Source organism: Colletotrichum acutatum, assembly GCF_030867785.1.
Source record: "Colletotrichum acutatum strain CBS 112980 chromosome Unknown BDZ83scaffold_24, whole genome shotgun sequence".
Taxonomy (NCBI): domain Eukaryota; kingdom Fungi; phylum Ascomycota; class Sordariomycetes; order Glomerellales; family Glomerellaceae; genus Colletotrichum; species Colletotrichum acutatum.
Window position 1 is genome coordinate 286,652 of NW_026849018.1, and position 17,213 is coordinate 303,864.

Consider the following 17,213-nt stretch of genomic DNA (forward strand, 5'->3'; position numbering starts at 1 on the left):
CCTCCTTGGATCTTTCGTAGGCCCCCTATCGGGGGCTGAGCTTTTGTTTTTTGCAGATGATTATCATGATACAGGCAGACAGGCAGACAGGTGCACCATCTCTTCAGGCAAGCATGTCTGTCTGTATCACGACAACAGAGTAATTCATCCAACAACCTCTTGTTCATCCCGCTCCTCTTGTCGCCGCCGGCGCTGCCTTTGCTGCCTCAGTGCCGCAACCTTCTCCTTGCGACTATCGACGACGCTCGCCGGGCTCGGCGGCAGCTCTCCCGTGGCCCACTCCACCGGCTCCGGACCCAGCTCAAACTCCAGCGTCCCGCCCCCGGCAAAGATATCATCCCACGTCACCCACGTCTTGTTCCACGCTTGTCCGTTGACGCGTAGGCTCTGGACGTAGTACACGTCCTCGGACCCGCCCGTCGAAGTAATCTTCAGCTCGCGGCCGCCGCCGAGGGCGATGGTCAAATCGGAAAACCAGGGGGAGCCGATGAGGAACGTCGTCTGGCCCGTCAAGGGGTAGAGACCAATCATGTTCCAGAGTAGCCAGGATTCCATTGCTCCCGCGTCCGAGTTCCCCGGTAACCCGTCCGGCGTGGGCTTGTAGTACGACTTCGCGACGAAGCGGGCGTGGCGCACGGCGAGGTGCTGCTTGTTGACAAAGTTGAATAGGTACGGCGTGCCGAAGGAGGGCTCGTTGCCTGGGTTGAAGATTGTGTTGCCGAACGCGGCGTTGCCTGCGTACCCGCCCGGTTCAAACGTCTTTTCCAGGCGCGCGGCGTAGAGCTCGGGTCCGCCGGCGAGGTCGATGAGGTGCGCGGCGTCGTGGTGCGCGTTGAAGGTGTATTCCCACGGCGTGGCCTGGTAGTACGCCTCGGCCCAGTAGCAGCCGCCGCAGTCGAGGGGGTTTTGTGCCGGGAGCGGGAACGAGCCGTCTGCGTTGCGGGGACCGAGGAAACCGTTGAAGCCGTGGGCCGTCATGTTTTCGTTCCAGTGGTTGCGCCAGTTGCGAGAGCGCCGTAGGTATGTGTCCGCCGTGTCGTCCTGTCCCAGACCCCGCGCGACTTGGGAGATGGCGAAGTCGTTGACGGCGTACTCTACCGCGCGCGTGACGGCGCGGGCGTAGTTTGGGGAAATGAAGCCGAGGTCGAGCCAGTCCGGGAGGGCGCCGCGGCCTTCCTTTGTTGAGGAGGAGGGGTCGCGCGGGTCGTTATTGGGCGGGGGAGGGGTCTCGCCGTTTGTGAGCATGGCGGCGAGGCCGTCGGTCCAGTCGACGTCGCCGCGGACGCCCTTAACGTAGGCGTCTGCGAGGACATTGTCTGCGTTGGAGCCGCCTTGGACGGCGCCGTTGAAAAAGGAGGAGCGGGCGTCCGAGGCGTAGCCTGTGAAGCGCCAGATGTCGATTGTGGAGCGGATGAATTCTTCGTGGGCTCGGGGTTGGAGGATTTGCAGGAGGGATGTGGTGCAGCGGAACTTTGCTTGTTAGACGTTGTATGATGAGATATTGAGAGAGAAGAGAACGTACAGTATCCCAGAAAGTAAAAATGTCATCGTAGTACGGCTCGGACGACTCCCAGAGCGGATTCTCGCCCGTCTTGTTGGTGGGGAGGAGGTTCATAAAGTACAAGGCCGTGTACAGCTGATCCAGCTTGGTCGCGTTGGTTTCCGTCGTCGTCACCTTGGAGAGGACCTCTGTCGTCCACGCCTCGCGGGTTGCCGTCCTGACGGTCGAGAGGCTTGTCCCCGCGGGGATCTCGGCGTCGACGTTGCGGCATGCTTGGGCGGTCGAGATGAAGGAGACGCCGACGCGGGACGTGATGGCTGAGTCGGCAAAGGTGAAGACGGCGCCCAGGCGCTGCGTGCGGGATTCGTACGAGGTCGTTTCGTTGCCGTATGCGGAGAGGACGTCTGATGTGAGGTCGGTGCCGAGGAAGGTTTTGAAGGAGGAGGGGTGCTGATCAAAGTGGCCGCAGAAGAAGACTTTCCACTCGGCGGCGCGGTTCCAGCCCTGGTACAAGGTCTCAGTTGTAGCTCGATGACATGAAGTAGATGGACTTACATTATCGTAGTACCCGTGTCCTTCGTAGTGAAACCCATCACTGGTATCGAATACCTCGATTCCTCCGCCGAGGTAGTTTTGCCCGAGGCCTTGCCCTCTGTACGACGGCAGAACGTGTGAGACATCCGCAATGATATTGTTGCTCGTGCCGCTGCCATTGTTACCAGGAAAAGTATACACATACATCCCAGCCCTCTCCGAAGCCCCCAACTCCACCACGACCCCGGACCCCAGAAACGCCCTGTAATACCCGAGCTCCGTCTCATCCGGCCGGGCCCGGGTATCCGTGCTCTGGTTTACCCGGAGTGGGTTGTCGAGGACGCCGACGACGGGCATCTGGTTGACGACGCCGTACTTGGGCGCCCCGCCGGTGCCGGACTCGTGGAGCATGGAAAAGCCGGTGAAGTTGCCGGCGGGGAGATAGCCCGAGTAGGCGTCGACGCCGTTTTCGAGGTCCGGGCCGAGCTTGACCATGCCCAGTGGGCGGGAGACGCCCGGGAAGGTGTTTCCGCCTTCCACGGAGCCGGTCTGGGTGTGTCAGTCCTTGTGGTTCTACGGATGCATTCTGTTTAGGTCTAGGAGACTGACGTCTGTGAGGACATGGCTAGCGAGATCGGCGGACTGCGCTGCTACCACGGTGAATGTGAGGTGGAACAGAGTGGTTTGGCGCATTTTGCTTATGGTCTCTTGTGAATATGAGTAACCCGATTCATGCAAAACTCATACAAGACACGGGATGAAGCAGCGTCTTTATACTCTTCCTAACAATACTAGGAGTCACGGTGAACCTCTATGGTTACTCCCGATGACACCTTAACTTGATGATCCAAGATGAAAAGGCAGATGAAAAGGCAGATGAACGATAGTGAAGGAGATCTCATCCAAAGGAAGGGATTCAACTCTCATGAAGAGGGCACGAAACGACGTTGCAGGAGCTTCCACGGGGTTGGAATCCCGTTGCTGTAAGGATCGTGAGAGGGAGAGGGGGGTAACGAGGGACATGCAACGTGCCAAAATGAGAGACTATGACTGGACCAGAGCCGTTTATGTGACGATAGATGGAGGGTGACGTCCCCGTAAAGATGTGAGGTCAAAAGAGAGTGTATGGGAGAAGGGAGACAGATGAGAGCGTGGGCACTGCTGTTTAAGACACGCAAAGGAGATAGGTGACCTCGGGCAAACAATCCGAAAGCTTGGATGCGGTTCGGCACGGAAATGCCATGGTAGCGGCGCAAAGGTCTTGGTGTTTTGACTGGTTCGTCACGAGGGGGGGAGCGTGGCATCGTAACCCACATCACGCTCGGCCGTCGCGTAGCTCACCCCCTGGTCTAGCTAGGACTGTAGGCGCCCGGCCGAGGGGGGAGGGGGCGGAAAAGACGGATGCGACCCCCAACATGTGGTAATGTGGTTCTAATTCCTCTTTGTCCGGGGTATCGTGCATGGGAAACGTCGCGCTGGCTGAAGCAGAGGCGCGAAAGTAGACTTTCTGCCCCCAGAAGTCTAAGAATAAGGTGAGGTGCTCAAAGCGTGCTGGGAACCAACACGTTGACAGGCACCTGGTGGAATTGAGTTTGGCTACGAAGATCAGGGGCCCCCAAAATGCCGAGACTCAACTTCATTGGAGAAGGAAGAACAGAGAGATAATGTCAGCATAAGAATGCGCTAGCGCATGCGGCGGGTTCTTGTTTTCTGAGACGGCGGCCGAGGTCACCCCCGCCGTGTCGTTTGATTCGGCCCCGTGCCCGGAGCGACCCACTCATTCGCGGCCCCCGAGACACCCCCGACGGGACTGCCCCTCCCCCCACCTTTTTCAGGAACACCTGAACACGAGCCAGTGCCTCTTGACCACGGATTGATAGCATGCAGACGACGATGATCTGTTGTCGAGTGTCTCTTGAGACTATTGGATTTTTTGAGTAGGTTTACTTACGTCTTCCCCGGCAGTACGATTCGAGGAGCCCTACCTGGCTGCTGCTGCACGATGCAGGAGGTGATTCGACGATGACTGAGGGCCTATGAGATGAGTTTGCTAATGCACGTGTACATCTGCTAGATCTGAACAGTGTGCGGGCTTCGAATGCACTAAATCCAGAGCTGGAGTTCAAGGTGCATCATTTGGATGGCCGGGTTTGTTGATTATCTAATGTAAGTCTCTAATCATCGCTCATTTCATCTTTTCTGAGATGAGAGGTCTAGAGTGCTCTTTCGAACCAGTCTCAACACAAGCTTGATCACCTTGAACGGCGTCTATGTAGTTTTAGATCAGGCTCAATGCTGCGACAGAACTTCAACTCCAGTCACATATTCATGCCTTCTCTCACAGCTCTTATTCTTCTTCAACATCTAAAAATGATCGAAATGAGTTATCCATCCTTCGAGTGCCCTTGCGGAATCTGGCATGTATGAAATGGAAAACATCGAAAGAAGCTCTCAAGGCTCACATGCAGTTCAAAGTACTTGGGTACTTGTGTACTTACAGGTGACAGACTGTGTGGTGGGGCTCTCACGTGACCTGAAAGATCTGCTCGGCCCCACCACGGAATTTATCCGACATGGGAAGCGGTGTGAGAATTTTGTCGCTTCCAACGTCGGTGAGCCGTGGCAGAATCTGTGAATCGCATCGCATCGCCCGGGTCCAGCCCACGTTCTCGTTCATTGTCGTCCGCTGGTAAAAGCCTGGCGAGGCAATTCTTGACCAGTGGCGTCTCTGACCTGCTTCGGATCAAATAGTCAATCGTCTCGGCATCTCAGATTGCTGGTCTGTTGCCAATTCCTACATATCGACCTCGAGGGCAGAATTTCTTGGGCGGTCACCACTACTCTGCGGTGTACTGAATCTCGAGTATCGAGCTGTAAGAGGTCAACAAACCAAGTTTGCGCCAAAAACGGCAACTCCTTTGGATTATTCATCCTGGAATACGCGCCAAAGAATACAATCATGGGTCGAAAACCAAACCCCGTGGTGGGGGAATATTTCACCCGGGGCCCCAAACTTCCAGACTCCAGCAACCGATACCCTCACACCTGCAAGCTGTGTGGTGAAAACTTCCCAAAGGGCCGAGGCGAGGTCCTACACAAGCATATTACGGAAAAGTGCCCGGCCATCACACCTGAAGAACGCATCAACGCCGCACTCGGTTTTGCCGGACTTCACTCCGGCTCATCAGCCCCGCGATCAATGAATCTCCCACTCAACCAGCTCGACGTCGCCGTCGCCGAGGTCGCCCCCGAAGCACCTGAGAACTGGTCTGCCCTCCGAACTCTCGCAGAAGCATCGCGACAAGTTGGGGAGAATGAGATGGGGGCCCCTTCAGCACTTGGTCGCGACCGATCCGAGTCTGCTGTTCGACAACTTGGGATCGGCTTTGAAGTCCAAGAGCAATTCACCCTCGAGAACCCGCCCTGCAGTTACGAGAATCGGCCTGGCCGTGAGCGGAAGGGTATGTGGTTTTTTTCTTTGCTTTTCATTTCTTTGTTCACGAGGAAGGAGCTTTGCTTCATCTCACCTCTCATTATTTCGACTCAAACTCAGATCGCGAACTCAGATGAGCTGACTTTTACAGAATCCACCTCGAATGACAGCACGAATCCTCTCAGCTTCCTCACGACTGAAGAAAAGATGGAACACTTGCAGGCTGCCACTCAGCATCCAAACGATCCGCCTCTGGATTCATCAGATCTCACTGTTGCCGCCGCGGCCACAGCCCGTCTTACGCATTCCCTCATGGATCCTGAATTGCCTACTGCTGAGCACAGCGAACCGCTTCAAGTCGCCAGCCCTGTGATGGGATCAAATGAGACACTCAAAGCAGACGCCGCCGTCCCTGTCGAAACCCTGCCCGTACAAGCTCTACCTCAGCAACTCCAGCAGCCTCAGCAACCGGAGCAACAACCTCAACAACCCTGGGGTGAGATGACTTACATGACTACGAACCACATCCCCACAGTAGCCACTCACGTGGCCCCGACGTTGCCTCCTCCCAACAGAGGCGGCACTCGTATGCCAATCGGCAACGGAACGCAGAGCGAGCATAAGCGCAAGGCCTACAACCCGCTCCGGCGCAAGGAGGTCCAGGCCGCTCGTAAGAAGGGCGCTTGCATAAGATGCCGCATTCTCCGCAAGACCTGTGGCACCAACGACCCCTGCGACCAATGCAGAAAGATCCAAGGCCCGCGTCACTGGACCTACCCCTGCGTTCGCACTCGTCTGAACCAAGAGCTGACCCTCTACTCAGCCGCCTTGATAGTAGTCCTGGCGCAGACTAGGGTCAAGCACGCTAGACAGAAATACCAGCTGCTTTCCAACGGCACCTCCCTCGTCGTTTCCTTGTGGGAGGATAGCCCGAGCCTGACGCTCGCCGCTCTGCTTACCCCCCGCCCGCAGCCTCCTGTAGCCGAGGGTGAGACGGAAGAGCAGACAACGAGTCCAGACACAAAGGCCGAGTTTCGAGTTGTCATGATTGACCAAGACAAGGAGGACCTCCCCGCCCGCATGGAGGAGTTCTTGAAGTTGATTCTGCCAACGCTTATCGAGCGCGAACCCTCCCACTTCATGCAAGTCGTCTTGACGGCCGCGCAAAAGTTTCCCGACAACAAGGCGACGGGCAAGAACTTGAAGCTCGCCATTGAGCTCTGGGGTCTCATCGAAATTCTCGACCGAGAGCGAGGCTGGTGCATATCTGAAGAGCGCCAAGGCGTCGTCGTGCCCATTGGCCCCGAGGAGTTTGCCGGCACCGACGACCAGGACATTTACAACCTCATCACCTTCCAGCTGTCCGCCGCCACGGAGCGCAAGGCCAACAACGTCTCGAACAAGCTCATCAGCGAGCTTCAGCGCTGCTTAGAAAACGGAAAGGCCAAGATCAACTTTGACGTCTATCTCTCTATCCTCATCCTCCTCCACTGCCTGGAAAAGACCACCTGGACCTTCAAGGTGTGGGAGATGGACGACTTCCGCCAGCGCTGGCCCCTCGATCGCCCTCCCACCATGTACGTCAACCAGGGCCGGGACATTGCCGACCTCTTGAAGATGCTTCTCACGCTTCGAAAGTCTCACCCCAAGACATTCCGCACCCTCGACGGCCGGCTCAGCGTCGTCGACCTCGGCGAATCGGACTTTGACATCATGGCTGAGTTCTTCCAGGCCCTGAACCTCGAGTGTAAGTTTTGATTGTCCCTAGGTATGAGAATTAAGCTGACCACATCTCTCAGACGACGACGTTGTCCGTAAGCTCGAAACCTGCGCGTTTAGCCCAGAGACCTCGCGCTCCCTCGAACTGCACTTTTGTAGCCACGTCCTGCTCCCCCCTAAGGAGGGTGACCACGGACACCACCACGCCGTCACGGCCTCCAGCTCGGGCCACAGCACACCTCCGCCTCCTCACCCTCATGCCCCGCCTCACCCTTCCGCTGTGCCCGTGGCCTCAGCCTCCCCCGTTCCCGTCCCCGATACACCCATGACGGGAACCTCTCCCACCGCCCCGACTCCCACAGAGTCGCTGCCGACTGATCTGCCCTAGTATGGGGATTGGTCGTGGCGGTATTACACCGGATACTAAGCCGATGCTGCTGTTTGTTTTCAGACACACGCACGCACGCACACACAAATTCACGATGAATGACTGAAACGAAAAAAAAAGATACCTTTTCAAGGAAACACAAAAAAAGCATCCCTTAATGATTGTATGACTACTTCCACCACCACCACCACCTCCTCCGTTGGAGACACTCTAAAAAGCAAACCCCACACAAAGGAACCAAAAAAGGAAACCACAGGACTTGGGTTGGCGGCAAGACTTTTGACACTTTGGGAACAAGGGAAATCATGGAAAAGCAAAAAAAGTTTTTATAGTTGGCTTCTTCGCTGTAGATAGATGGGGCTGTCATAAAAGACACATCAAAAGTTCACTTAGAATTCGTCACGGTAGATAGATACCCCCCCCTTTTCAAGTCAAAATCACAAGTTTCTGCCCTCAACGTCACACCTCACTGCATCATGACCGCGTACCTTGAGCTCGTTTGTTTATTGCAAAACATGGGCTATCCGACATTGAACATTTCATCACTCATGCGCCCGACCCAATCTGGCAGGGCGCGATTCTTCCCCAAGCACAACGTAGGTTCACGACATCACACCCGGGACCTCGAATACTTCCCAACCCAAATGCCCTCTCGTAACCAATTCATCCCCTGCAACCTATTCATAGGCCCAGATACCCGACTTCCTCATTCTGCACTGAGGAGGGGGCCACTAGCCCTTGATACTCGCTGCAGAATCGCCGGTGCCCGTCCTCGAGGGTCCGATACCGGGCCGCTTGATCTTCCTGAAGCACGTAAACTCGTTCTTGCTCGCCTCGCGCAGCCGCTTCAACACGCTCCTCATCTCGGGAAGCTCGCTCTGCAGGCGTGCGCGCGCGTCGTTATCGGTGCGCCCGTCGAGCTCCTGGTAAATCTCGCTCTGGAGCGCCGAGGCGCGGTCGGTGGTGTACTGGCTGAGTGTCTGGGCGACGAACTCGACGTCCAGGGTGGCCTGCATCAGCGCCTCGAGGGTGTACCTCTGACGCGTGCGGAACGCCTCGAGGAGCTCACGGCTGGTCTGCTCGAGGAGATACGAGAGCACCTGCGAAGTGAGCGTGGGCGCCGTGGTCGAGACTTGGGTGTGGACGAGCACGAGACTGAGGAGAGCTTCGTAGACGTAGGGTCTTGCTTCCCGCGGTTTCTGGCCCACCTCGGGGACCCAATCGGGCGACGCAACCCCGGCTCTGACAATGTTGCGGAGCTCTTCAATGGATGGGCGGGTATAAGATTGGAAGAGCCTAGCGTCAATCTGGCCCAGAACATCCTTGATCGTTTTGGATTCATCGCTAAGTTTGACGGAGAAGGCATTCTCAAACTGCGAGTTGAGACTCGGAACGACCTTGGCTCGGAGTGACTGCAGGTTGCTGAGAGTGAGGAGCATGCGGACGTTCTATACAACACGTCAGCAGATAGTTCTTCCAAAACGATACAAATCAAACTCACCCTGTCTCCCGCGTCGAGTGTCGCTCTTCCGCCGCTGGGAGCGGGCGCGGCGGAGGCGACAATGGTGCCATCCATATCCGTTGTCCAATCGTCGTCGGCCTTCTTGACAGATCGCTCAGCGTTCTCCACCATGCCGCTCAACGCCTTATAGAGCGTCGTGACGTACTGGCTTCTGACCATCTGCAAGAGTTTACTAGGCGGTGGGAGGACAATATCCCCCGCACCAGGCTTCGACATGGCTTCGGATATGTACAGAATCTTCTGCATGCCCGTGAGCAACGCGCCTTCAAAGGCGGAAAAGCTCGACGGCATGCGGGTGAGGTCGCCCAGTTCCGGTGATCGGTACCAGTCCTCGACGAACTTGATGTTCTCGGCGTCCTTGTTCCATGCTGCGCAAAGAGCGGTGACGCATCGTTCTCTGGAAATGTTGACCAGCGTCTTGAGCCTGTCCAAGACGCCAGGGTCCAGTCCATTCGCGACGGGGCCGATGCTCGCCAAGTCAGACGCGCCCGAACCTACCAGGGCGAGCATCTTGGAAAGGTAGTGGACACCACTGACGGAGTTGGACCACGGGGGCCAAAAGGCCAGCTTCTCCCACGTCTCGCCGCGCTTGGGCGAAGGAGGAGGGATGTTGTTAGGGTCGAGGTTCAGCCGAGGATCTAAAAACCCGGTGGGTGTGAGGTTTCCGGCTCCTGCAGAGGGCGGGCTCTTGGGCGATAGGGGGAGGGGCGAGAAAAGCAACGAGATGTCCTCGGGTGGCGGGCCCGCGAAAAAGGCAAAGACTGTTTCGCGAATCAGGTCGACCAGCTCCAATGTGCCCTTTTGCAAATCTCCAGCACGCTCCTCGGGCAGCTGGTGTTGGACTTGCGATTCTCCATTGTACCCCAAAGGCAGCGTGCGCTGGATCTTGCCATCCAGAAAGCCTCGGACCGTCTGCCAAAAGTCCAACACCTCGCCCAGGATGCCTTGTGCGGACAGGATACTAGACAGGAACGCCAACATCTTTTCCCACAGCTCTATAACGTCGGCGGAGTCGGCCGAGGCTATCTTGTTCTCCACGGCCGCACGTCCCAGAGACCGTAGATGCGATGCAACCGCGTGTGCTCCGGGCTTGTCGGCGTTGGCCAGGCGTCGTCGGAGCACCTCCACCTCGACCTTGGAGCGGTCTGACGTCGACTGAATCTTGCCCTTGAGGTGGTCGTACCGACTAAGCAGCCAGACCCAGATGGGATTGTCGTCGACGCCCAGCTCGAGAAGCAGACTAATCAACTCCATGTGCTGGTCTTGCTGGCCCAGGTTGTCGGCCTTGGAGACGCCGTGGAGCGTGACGAGCTTCCGCCACACATCGCGCTTGAAGGCCTGGATTTGCTCGTCCACGTCGTGCCATATGCGTGCCGCCAAAACAATCTGATAGATGTCGGTTTGGCTCGAAGAGCCCGCAGCGGCGTTTGCAGCCAATGCTCTTGCGTCGTCTGAGAACTTGCGCGCCTTGTTGTACTCCTCCACAAGGCTCTCGTAGTCTCTTCGTTTGATGCTCTCGGCAATGGCAGAGCTTAGTTCAACGTACTCCTTGAACTGATCCAGGTTCGCCGACACAACCTTGAGATTCTCTTCCTTCTCACGTCCTCCCAGCGCCGGACCCCACACATCTTCCGCCTTGGCAGAGACATCCAGAAGAGGCGCCTTGATTCCCGAGACGCCGTACTCGCTTTCCTTGACCAGGGCGTTCTTCTTACGGGCGTCCGAGGTGGGGGATCCGAGAGATGCGGCAAGGTTCATGCCGCCGTTACTGCCTCGGAAGCTGCTGCGGCTAGCGTGGCGGGAGTGAGCTCGAGCACGGCCGGTGGTTGGCGGCGGAGGCGGCTCGGCGCCGCGATACTTCATCTCCTTGTACACATTATCAATGGTAGCCTTGGCCTTGACGAAGCGCTCAAAGTTGGTCTCCACCAGGACCTTAAGTGATGCGGATTTTTGATCGATCGACTGGGACAGCATGTCCAGGCCGGTCAACAAGCTTTGGGTGTCGGCAGTCGCGTGCATTTGCGAGAGGAACAAGGCGGGAGAGAAGGTCGTCGAGGACAGGAGAAATCGATTCCCTGGACGCTTGTCAGTCTTGCTGGTCATTATTACCGTATCGATTCTACATACGCAAGCGCGGATCGTCCTGTATGGGAACTCCCAACTGGCGAAGGGTTCTGACGACGCTGTCGGTGGTGCCCAAGGGATCGGGCTCGTCGCGCTGGACAATGTTGGCGACACCTCCCTTGTCCGACTGAGCTCCGGGGATTATGCTGCGCCGATCGCTAACGGCTCTCTCGAGTGCCTGGTATCGCGACTTGCGGCGCTGCAGCTTCGCCTTCTTCTCGTCTTTTGCCTCGTCCTCGTCGTCGGATGCATCGCTCTGGTTCTTCTCGGCGGGCCATTCGTCCGGGTATGGGTTGGGAAGCTGGTAAAAATCCAGAATAGTTCTCTCGTAATCTGACGACATTATGGGGTATCGGAATCTCGAATCGTCGTGGTTCGCAAAGGGGGAAAGCAATAGTTGTTCCAGCCGGCCGAGGAACGGCTAGGCGGGGCTCGGCGAGGGAGCTTATTGCTTGCAGTACGTGTAGCCGTTTCAAAGGTACAAGATGAATAACTTCATTGGCCAAAAAATGAACGATTGGCAATGCCACACAGAGGCAACCGGGGTGCCGGAGGTGCAAAAAGCACTGCGCGAATGCAACAAAGTGAGGTGCAACTTGATGGTGAATTGTTTGTGTTCTGTTCCAGGTGACAGCTAGCTCCCTGCTCAAAGGTAGAGAGGTACCTTGGTGACAACGGTGTAGCCCACTTGGTGCATTCTGTGGCACACACCGAGGCACACCTGGCTTTTCGGAGGTGAGCTCGGTCAGGCGGGTCCTCGATCGGCCGGAAAAGTGCATGTCCGTTCCTGCCACCCGAAGAAAAGTTGAAGAGTGGGGTCAGTTGAGCCACGGTGTGTTGCCGGTGTGGCTCAACTTGTGGCTAAACCTTCGGCAGCAGTCGGTGCTAGGAGGTCGGTCATCGATAATCCCGCGGGATGTTTTCTTATGCCTTTGAAGACACGCCGCCGCTTTACGGGGGATCCCACTTTCGGGTTGCTCAACCTCGGATAAAGACAACTCAGGAAACAGGATACTATGGAGATGTACAAGACTGGATGGAAAACCACATTTGAATCTTTCAGAAAACGTCGTGTTTGATTCTGTAGAAGTTTTCAAGATGGTAGAATAGAAAACCTTTTGAGACCATAGAAAGTCAATCAAGTTTTTTTTTCTGCAGCAAAGCCGCTTACACCTGCCGGTGCAGCCAAGACCCCTGCGATAAAGCGGCGGTTTATTTTCTCACCTGTCAAATCCGGCTGGCCGCCGCTGGCGTCTTTGGTACCAACACTTCCTTCTCCCGACCTTAAAATTCCCGTCTCCCGATAAACGACCAATCCTTCCCACCCGACCACTCTCCTCCGCCTCCACGTATCCTTCAACACCAAAGGACTTCAGACACGATGCTGGCCGCCCGTACTTTCGCTGCGCCTCTCCGGCAGCAGGCCATGCGCGCCGCTCCCCGCGCCGCCGCCGTCTCTCAGTTCCAGGTGCGCGCAATTCATCCATCCTGTTCCTTGCCGTCCCGCGATCCCGCCCGCCCGCCGGTGACGTTCGACCATGCAACACGGGCAGAGCCTCGACTGCAGGCCAGCCATTCGAACAGAACCAATTGCTAACAGCTGCATAGAACTCCAGATTCTACTCGAGCGAGCGTGTCGCCAAGTTCCACGGTGTCAAGGACTCCAACGTATGCCATTTCCCTCCTCCGTTACTACCCGCCCCATAAAATTTTACGCGCAAAGGAAAGACCTCGGCTTTGTTGTTTGCTGGCGCACCCGACCTCGACAATGACACTTCATTCTCTGCTTTTGAACGCACATGTCACTCGTCATGTGCAGATGGGCGGGTACTCGAGTAACAACAATGCCCCGGATCGGCCCTTTGCGCAGCCCAAAATCACTCAATTGGCGTTGCTCAAACATGCGATCTCGAGATGCCTTCAAAACAAAACTAATCACCAATCTTGTATAGGGCAACTACCCCGTCTCTCTGATCGAGGGTGATGGTATCGGTCCCGAGATCTCCCAGGCCGTCAAGGACATCTTTGCCGCGGCCAAGGCCCCCGTTACCTGGGAGCCCGTCGATGTCACCCCCATCCTCAAGGACGGCAAGACCGCCATCCCCGATGCCGCCATTGAGAGCATCAAGCGCAACAAGGTCGCCCTCAAGGGACCCCTCGCCGTATGTCTTGACTGACCATGAGCCTCTCTCTTCCCATTCTAACCAGAACATTCAGACCCCCATTGGCAAGGGCCACGTCTCCCTCAACCTGACTCTCCGCCGCACCTTCAACCTGTTCGCCAACCTCCGTCCCTGCCGATCCGTCGCCGGCTACAAGACCCCCTACGACAACGTCGACACCGTCCTCATTCGTGAGAACACCGAGGGTGAATACTCTGGCATTGAGCACGTCGTCGTCGATGGTGTCGTCCAGTCCATCAAGCTCATCACCCGCGAGGCTTCCGAGCGCGTCCTCCGCTTCGCCTTCCAGCAGGCCCAGGAGATTGGCCGCAAGAAGGTCCGCGTCGTCCACAAGGCCACCATTATGAAGATGTCCGACGGTCTCTTCCTCAAGACCGCCCGCGACGTCGCCAAGGACTTCCCCGAGATCGAGTTCGACGCCGAGCTCCTCGACAACACCTGCCTGAAGATGGTCACCGACCCCCTCCCCTACAACGACAAGGTCCTTGTCATGCCCAACCTGTACGGTGACATTCTCTCAGACATGTGCGCCGGTCTCATTGGCGGTCTCGGTCTCACCCCCTCCGGCAACATTGGTGACGAGTGCTCCATCTTCGAGGCCGTCCACGGCTCCGCCCCCGACATTGCCGGCAAGGGCCTGGCCAACCCCACCGCTCTGCTCCTCAGCTCCATGATGATGCTGAGACACATGAGCCTCGGCGAGTACGCCGACAGAATCGAGAAGGCCGCTTTTGATACCCTCGCGGAAGGAAAGGCCCTCACCGGCGACTTGGGCGGCAAGGCCAAGACTAACGAGTTTGCCGGCGCCATCATTTCCAAGTTGTAGATACCTACTACCCCTGTAGACTGTACGATCTTAGACAACGGATATTACCTCCTGTTTCCTTTAACGTTAGCCATAGTCGTTCAATGAGTTCATGAGCTCCAACAAAATTTGGTGTTTTCGTTCCTGTGGTTTCGGGCTGTGAGTGACTGGCAACACAACGGTGGTGGCAATAATTGACTTCATTGACTTTTCACAACATTTGGGTATAGGCCTCTTGCTCTCGCATGTACAAAATTGTCGTCGGTAAACCAAGTAACAAGGGCATTCAATACCAACAGACCAAAAAGCAGACTAGGGTGACGTGCCAGGTCGAACGGACATTCAGGTCCAAGTGTCGACGGCAGACCTTGGCACTGACGGGACGCCATGTCCGTGAACATGCCTAGTGAGGCTTGGGACGAGCAGGCTTGCTGCAGCCTCGTACCCAAGCCCCGTCTCGTGGAAGACACGTCTTGACATCTATTCGAGGAGCCATGTCGGGGACCGTCAGGCCGTTGCATCATTCAATGACGGGAAACCTTGCCAAGATTTGCACGGCAGATCTTCAAAGATTAATGCCACCCTTGTTTGGAATCGACCCCAATACAAAGTACGTTTGCCTAATCCTGTACGAGCAGATCACTATCAAATCGAAACAAAGTGGGAGGAGTATACTTCAAACAAACTCTTCACAGCTAATAGGGGATGATCGCTGTTTGAATGAGAAAGGTTCGGCTTCTTGAGCTAATCTTCAGCCGAGTCTGTAGCTATCCCCCATTTTCCCACTCAAGATTCAAGAACAACTAAACAGTCGTGATTGTTTATTAACAGCTTCTACGCCCAACTCATCACAGTAGCGCCTTGAAACGCGTAGCCTGTGTATGCTAAAGCAAGTACGGATCGCAAACAGAGTTCATTTCTGATGCAGATGCGCCAACATCAAGGCACGAAGGAACATGCTGCCTCCTCTCAGTCAGCGACCTGAGTCGGTGTAGGTGGCAAGCGCAGCTGCCTTGTTCCAACGGGAGGAAGAGATAATTCCAGTTTGATTCAGAGATGGCAAACATGCGAAATGTTTTGCAATACTATCTAAACTGGATGGAGCGGTATTTTCGAAGGCACAACAACAATATTAATCTACCTCATCTTGGACGCATGGGAGACCCAGCCGTTCAACGCATACAACACATCTATACACTCGGACACTTAAGAACGTAACACTCGGGTTGCATTCAGAACTTCCAAGGACACGATGTCTCTGGCGCTTCAAGACCATGGCAAAGTACTAGATTCAACCTGATAAGATGTGCAATACAGCGACACTTAGTATGGCATGGCATTCAAGGACCGCTCGGTACGAAGGGCGCGCTATCGGACGAGTTCTTCATCTTCTTGTGCTCGGGGAACTTATCCATCATCATCTTGAACAGTTTCAAATCATCTCGCGCGTCCTTGGCAGACGTCTTGATTTCTTTGCCATGAACCACAGTCTCGTACCACTCTTTCAACTCAGCAGTGTAAGCATCCTCGTACGAACTTGTAAGAGACCTGTGGGACTTTTCCCCGTGCTCGTTCAGCTCGTCAATCTCCACCGTGATGCCGAGGCCCTTGACGAATGGCGTATCATAGCAAATCGTGACGGACTTCTTCTCCCCATAGACGGCAACGTGAGAGTCGAATCTCGGCACAGAATCAATACCCATCTCGTAGACACACGTGAACCTGTCGTCGGGGGCGGTGCCGTTTCGGTATTCTAACATGGCCGTGTACCAGCGCGCGTTGTCCGTTGAAGCGAGAACTGATTCCGGGAGACCGCCTAACACATTCCTCATGAGGCTGAGACCGTGACTTCCGAGACTGCCGAGGAGACAGCAGTAGTCCATCTGCGCGGCTGTGAGCGATTCCGGCTCTTGTCCCCAGGCTTGGCCTAGTAAGACGGCCAGTCGCGCCTTTCTGTCCTCCGACACCTCGGTCGGTATGTCATCATGGTACTTTTGTGAATATGCTCCCGATTGCCTGATGAAATAGGCGTTGGGACCGATGATGTCGCGGACACGAGCGTACTTGATCTTGTCAATGGAGGCAATCTCGCGTTTGAAGGCTTGGAGGCTGGGGGCGTAACGCCGCATGTAGCCCACAAAGACGCGGGCATTATTGGGGGCCTTGGTCTCGGTATCGATTATCTCGTCGGCGGCTTGTAGACTAAGTGTTATGGGTTTCTCGAGCAAGACGTTCTTCCCGGCCTTCAACGCAGCAATGGTATAGGGGGCGTGATACTCGTCAGATGTCAGGATTACGACGACATCAATGGCTGGGTCATTGAAGATGTCGTCTGGGTTTGTGGTTGCGTGGGGGATGTTGAATTTGACACGACAATGATCGGCCGTCTTGCGCGAAATGTCGCAAATGGTGACGACCTTGAAGAGACTGGACAAGAACATGAAGGTTGGGAGGTGAACGATTTGTGCAACGTCGCCACCACCAACCACGCCGACTTGCAGGATCTTGGGAGACATGGCGAGAGGGGTTTCAATTATCGCAGCGATAGATTAGTAGTGATGTAGCGACAGATTCATACGTGAAGCTGGAGGATACAGCCAAGGTAGTTCAAGTACAACTTGGAGCAGCAAGCTGCATGTCGGCCTTCTTATATGGCTGTGTGTAAGCTCCGGACACGTATCGTTCGCTAACCCAAAACCGCCGAACCGGTGAGGCATGGCGTTGCCCATGATGCACCCGAGCAACTGCATCCTCTCCGCTTCTGTGCGCCGCCGCCATGTTGGCCATCCCCTCATTCAGTCTCCCCGCACCGTACTAGCTGGATTTGGTCTTCCGACCAGTCTGAAAGGTTCCAGGCGGACTGCTCTTTTTGGGTAAGAACCATCAGATGTTTCTGTTCATCAAGTCCATCACAGAAACTATGACATGGTTCGGATTTGCTGCCCTCAAACCTCTCAGCTCTTGAGCCCCTGCTTGCTGCTTGCTGTGGTCACTCAAAGGAGCA

At 55.8% G+C, this 17,213-nt stretch overlaps 5 protein-coding genes across 5 annotated transcripts; 2 read left to right on the plus strand and 3 right to left on the minus strand.

Moving 5' to 3' along the window:
* Positions 1-3: 3 nt before the first annotated feature.
* BDZ83DRAFT_770882 (family 92 glycosyl hydrolase) lies at positions 4-2,728 on the minus strand (the record flags this gene model as incomplete). Its single annotated transcript, XM_060515353.1, has 4 exons — positions 4-1,470; positions 1,523-2,005; positions 2,057-2,584; positions 2,645-2,728. 4 exons carry the CDS (start codon positions 2,726-2,728, stop codon positions 145-147), a joined length of 2,421 nt encoding a protein of 806 aa, XP_060367525.1. The 3' UTR covers positions 4-144.
* Positions 2,729-4,609: 1,881 nt separating this feature from the next.
* On the plus strand, positions 4,610-7,947 carry BDZ83DRAFT_612893 (uncharacterized protein). Its single transcript, XM_060507732.1, has 3 exons — positions 4,610-5,496; positions 5,620-7,215; positions 7,268-7,947. Exons 1-3 carry the CDS (start codon positions 4,995-4,997, stop codon positions 7,573-7,575), a joined length of 2,406 nt encoding a protein of 801 aa, XP_060367526.1. The 5' UTR covers positions 4,610-4,994; the 3' UTR covers positions 7,576-7,947.
* BDZ83DRAFT_694727 (exocyst complex component Sec5) lies at positions 7,948-11,901 on the minus strand. The gene is made up of 3 exons (XM_060511348.1): positions 11,225-11,901; positions 9,077-11,172; positions 7,948-9,023 (listed from the first exon to the last, which is right to left on the minus strand). The coding sequence occupies exons 1-3, from the start codon at positions 11,562-11,564 to the stop codon at positions 8,307-8,309; spliced, it is 3,153 nt and encodes a 1,050-aa protein (XP_060367527.1). The 5' UTR covers positions 11,565-11,901; the 3' UTR covers positions 7,948-8,306.
* A 527-nt stretch (positions 11,902-12,428) lies between these two features.
* BDZ83DRAFT_205894 (isocitrate dehydrogenase) lies at positions 12,429-14,320 on the plus strand. The gene is made up of 4 exons (XM_060501675.1): positions 12,429-12,689; positions 12,830-12,889; positions 13,174-13,383; positions 13,439-14,320. Exons 1-4 carry the CDS (start codon positions 12,603-12,605, stop codon positions 14,228-14,230), a joined length of 1,149 nt encoding a protein of 382 aa, XP_060367528.1. The 5' UTR covers positions 12,429-12,602; the 3' UTR covers positions 14,231-14,320.
* A 1,229-nt stretch (positions 14,321-15,549) lies between these two features.
* Positions 15,550-16,725, minus strand: BDZ83DRAFT_572477 (uncharacterized protein; the record flags this gene model as incomplete). The annotated part of the gene is made up of 1 exon (XM_060504512.1): positions 15,550-16,725. One exon carries the CDS (start codon positions 16,723-16,725, stop codon positions 15,550-15,552), a length of 1,176 nt encoding a protein of 391 aa, XP_060367529.1.
* Between the last annotated feature and the right edge of the window lie 488 nt (positions 16,726-17,213).

What these genes read in the sequence shown, in the direction of transcription:
- BDZ83DRAFT_612893 (XM_060507732.1), top strand. Translation starts at nt 4,995, where the DNA reads ATGGGTCGAAAACCAAACCCCGTGGTGGGGGAATATTTCACCCGGGGC. An exon ending in GCCTGGCCGTGAGCGGAAGG is followed by an intron (nt 5,497 to 5,619) that starts GTATGTGGTTTT and finishes TGACTTTTACAG; the next exon opens with AATCCACCTCGAATGACAGC. An exon ending in CCAGGCCCTGAACCTCGAGT is followed by an intron (nt 7,216 to 7,267) that starts GTAAGTTTTGAT and finishes CACATCTCTCAG; the next exon opens with ACGACGACGTTGTCCGTAAG.
- BDZ83DRAFT_205894 (XM_060501675.1), top strand. Translation starts at nt 12,603, where the DNA reads ATGCTGGCCGCCCGTACTTTCGCTGCGCCTCTCCGGCAGCAGGCCATG. An exon ending in CCGCCGTCTCTCAGTTCCAG is followed by an intron (nt 12,690 to 12,829) that starts GTGCGCGCAATT and finishes ACAGCTGCATAG; the next exon opens with AACTCCAGATTCTACTCGAG. An exon ending in CCCTCAAGGGACCCCTCGCC is followed by an intron (nt 13,384 to 13,438) that starts GTATGTCTTGAC and finishes CAGAACATTCAG; the next exon opens with ACCCCCATTGGCAAGGGCCA.
- BDZ83DRAFT_694727 (XM_060511348.1), bottom strand. Translation starts at nt 11,564, where the DNA reads ATGTCGTCAGATTACGAGAGAACTATTCTGGATTTTTACCAGCTTCCC. An exon ending in ACAGGACGATCCGCGCTTGC is followed by an intron (nt 11,173 to 11,224) that starts GTATGTAGAATC and finishes ACAAGCGTCCAG; the next exon opens with GGAATCGATTTCTCCTGTCC. An exon ending in CACTCGACGCGGGAGACAGG is followed by an intron (nt 9,024 to 9,076) that starts GTGAGTTTGATT and finishes CGTGTTGTATAG; the next exon opens with AACGTCCGCATGCTCCTCAC.